The sequence below is a fragment of the Lemur catta genome, chromosome 1 (genome assembly GCF_020740605.2).
Source record: "Lemur catta isolate mLemCat1 chromosome 1, mLemCat1.pri, whole genome shotgun sequence".
In the NCBI taxonomy this organism is placed as follows: domain Eukaryota; kingdom Metazoa; phylum Chordata; class Mammalia; order Primates; family Lemuridae; genus Lemur; species Lemur catta.
Genome location: NC_059128.1, coordinates 273182410 through 273185435, shown reverse-complemented (window position 1 = coordinate 273185435; position 3026 = coordinate 273182410). Strand labels below are relative to the sequence as shown.

At 40.8% G+C, this 3026-nt stretch overlaps 1 protein-coding gene across 2 annotated transcripts; it reads left to right on the top strand.

Moving 5' to 3' along the window:
* The first annotated feature begins 284 nt into the window (after positions 1-284).
* On the top strand, positions 285-665 carry LOC123642727 (keratin-associated protein 6-2-like). 2 transcript variants are annotated; one of them, XM_045558135.1, is made up of 2 exons: positions 285-420; positions 529-665. In XM_045558135.1, the coding sequence occupies exons 1-2, from the start codon at positions 285-287 to the stop codon at positions 663-665; spliced, it is 273 nt and encodes a 90-aa protein (XP_045414091.1). The 2 variants fall into 2 exon arrangements, with proteins under 2 accessions (XP_045414091.1, XP_045414082.1); XM_045558126.1 differs by having other exon boundaries at positions 285-665.
* Positions 666-3026: the final 2361 nt, after the last annotated feature.

Here is a 3026-nt window from a genome sequence, read left to right as displayed (position 1 = left end):
CCACGTGGCATACTTGTTCAATGTGTAGGTTACAGCTGTTTCCTTACAATGCTCATGACTGGCTAGGGCCAAATCCTGGACATAATTACCCAAATAACTTGTTGTCCTCAGAATGATGATGAGCTTTTTAAAAATGAAAATTGCTGTGGTAATGAGCCCATAGAGTCTGTGCTCCACCCATTTCTGGCAGTATATAAGGGTCTCAGGGCAGGAGAAGACATTCAGATTTCAGAATCCTCCACCTGCTTCTCTACTGAACTACTGAACACCCATCTCTAGACACCATGTGTTGCAACTACTACGGAAACTCATGTGGTAGCTGTGGCTACGGCTCTGGCTATGGCTGTGGATATGGCTCTGGCTACGGCTGTGGATATGGCTCTCGCTATGGCTGTGGATATGGCTCTGGCTATGGCTGTGGATATGGCTCTGGCTACGGCTGTGGATATGGCTCTCGCTACGGCTGTGGATTTGGCTCTGGCTACGGCTGTGGATATGACTCTGGCTATGGCTGTGGATATGGCTCTCGCTACGGCTGTGGATTTGGCTCTGGCTACGGCTGTGGATATGGCTCTGGCTATGGCTGTGGATATGGCTCAGGCTGTGGTTATGGTTGCTATGGATACCAGCCATTTTGCTATAGAAGATGTTATTCTTGCTGCTAGAACATAACTGCAGTGCACCTTTTCTTCTAAAATGACCACATCAAAGCTCTTTCTGTTTCAACATCTCACAATCCCATCAGATTCCACTGAATAGAGTACTCACAGCCTACAGAAACTAGTTTGTCTTTTTGGAAACCTGCTTGCTATTGTGGGGGCCTGTGTTACCCCATGATGTTTCTGGAAGACAGAAGACCTCATTTTGCTCAGAGTCCAAGTGTAAACCCATGACCTTCTTCTTCTATGTTTCTATACTGTGACTGTTTCCAAATAAACATGTTTCATTGGTCCTAACAAGTTTTTGTAATTTTTTGTTTCAGACGTGCCATTGAGTTATTTTTTTTTTTTTTGTCTTAAGATTTCTATAACTTCCTCAGAGGTTGGGAGGAATAATATTCAGGTGCTTATTCCCATTGCGTATGTCTGGCTTCCACTCTGATTGGTCACTACCCATGATACCCTGGATGCTACATATCTTGACTCTCATCCCTGAGGAAATGGTTCCTTATTGGCTGAATCTTGTGTTTTAAATTCATTTTACTTAAGGGTTTTCTCTTTATCTTCTTTTAGTTTTTAAGAGACAGGGTCTCACTCTTTCATCTAGGCCAAAGTGCAGTGACACTATCATAGCTCACTGCAACCTCAAATTCCTGGGTTCAAGAGATCCTCTTGCCTCAGCCTCCCAAGTAGCTGGGACTACAGGTGTAGGCCACCATGCTCAGCTAATTTTTTAATTTTTATAGAGACAAGGTCTAGCTATGTTGCCCAGACTGGTCTTGAACTCATGGCCTCAAGCAATCTTCCTGCCTCGGCCTTTAAAAGTGCTGTGATTGCAGGGATGAGCCAGCACACTTGGCCAAGGGTTTGTTCTTAAGAATTTGTGTTCCACAACTTTGGGTCTATCCTTTTCTTTCTTTCCATATTAATTAGCATTCATACACTCATCTACATGCACACATACACACCGAGAATGCCACAGAAAAGTCTGCTTTGAGGAAATGCCAATGGTGCAAAAAGTGAGTTGGAAGGGAAGAGACAGAAGGCTCAAAAGTTAGGTATATAAATGACCTGGAGACTGGTTAGATGGGCCTGCATTTGGGTGTTGGCATAGATGATGAAAAAGAACTGGTGAACGCCAGGGACTTGGTGAGGGTAGAACCTGTAAGATCTTAGACAGAACAGTGAAAGAGAAGAGAGAAAAATCTAGAGAAGACAATATGTAAAAAGTGTATATTTTTTCGTAGCACTTAGCACTGTGGGGAATTTAGGGTGGGATGTACAGTTATATATCTTAAAGACTGGTGTTGCAAAATTAACAAGACTAGTATGACAGATGTGTCCTATAGCTTTGCAGAGACACTAATTAGGTCAAAGTGAATGCATACTCATGACACATAAATTCCTCAACACAAGAGCTCTTTTTAATATGTGACATCATCTGAAACGAGAATGAATTCCTCATTAGGTGCTCTATTATTGGATGTTTTTAAACCCAGGTGGGCTCACTCCCTATAAGAGTTATTTTAGGTGGTAGTTAATTCCATTAGTGAGAGGAATGGAATTGCCCAATCTTACATACCAATTTTTGTCCCCCAAATCTAGGGCACTACAGATTAGAATTGAATTTGAACTTTGACTTGAAGCTTCACAATTTGAAGCTTGATTGTGAAAATGGTGATGCTGATACCAGGAAAATACAGAACAGAACTTTTTATATTTCTATATCTGGAAGGAGAGGCCAGCAATAACATGTTTGTAGAAATCCAATCATCATTCAGGGTATAGAAAGACTGTCAGACCTGGAGTAAAGATTTAACTACCCTGTGGCCAAATAAATTCAGTGTTCCTAGATTCCCTTGAATTTGGAAAGAAATTGAAATCTCAAGGAGAGGAAGAGCAAAGGGGGATAGATAGATGGATAGACTGTCATTCTCGAAGACATAGAACCACTACTTATGAATTGGATAAATGAGTAGTCTCTCTTAGCAAAGATTTATTGAGCTCCTAATAGAGCACACTTCATTATGTGCTATGAACAGAGAACTGAAATATTTCATCCCTGCTTTCTGAAAGTGTGGGAACGACATGAACAGCAATAGGTTACAAACATCAGAGTATTGCTTTAAAACAGTTATATTCAGAAGTGTTTGGGGAGTACAGAGAAGAACTCAGAAGAAGGACCAGGACTAAGATTAAGCAGAGAGAAGTGTCAGAAATCTTTCTGAAAAAAAGGGACAAATTTCTAGCTGAAATATGAAGTATGACTAGGAGTTGTTCACTCATACAAGAAAAGAAATAGCCTTTCAGACAGGGTAAAATGAGGAAATGCATTTTTAAAATGTCTATATACTAAAATCATATTGC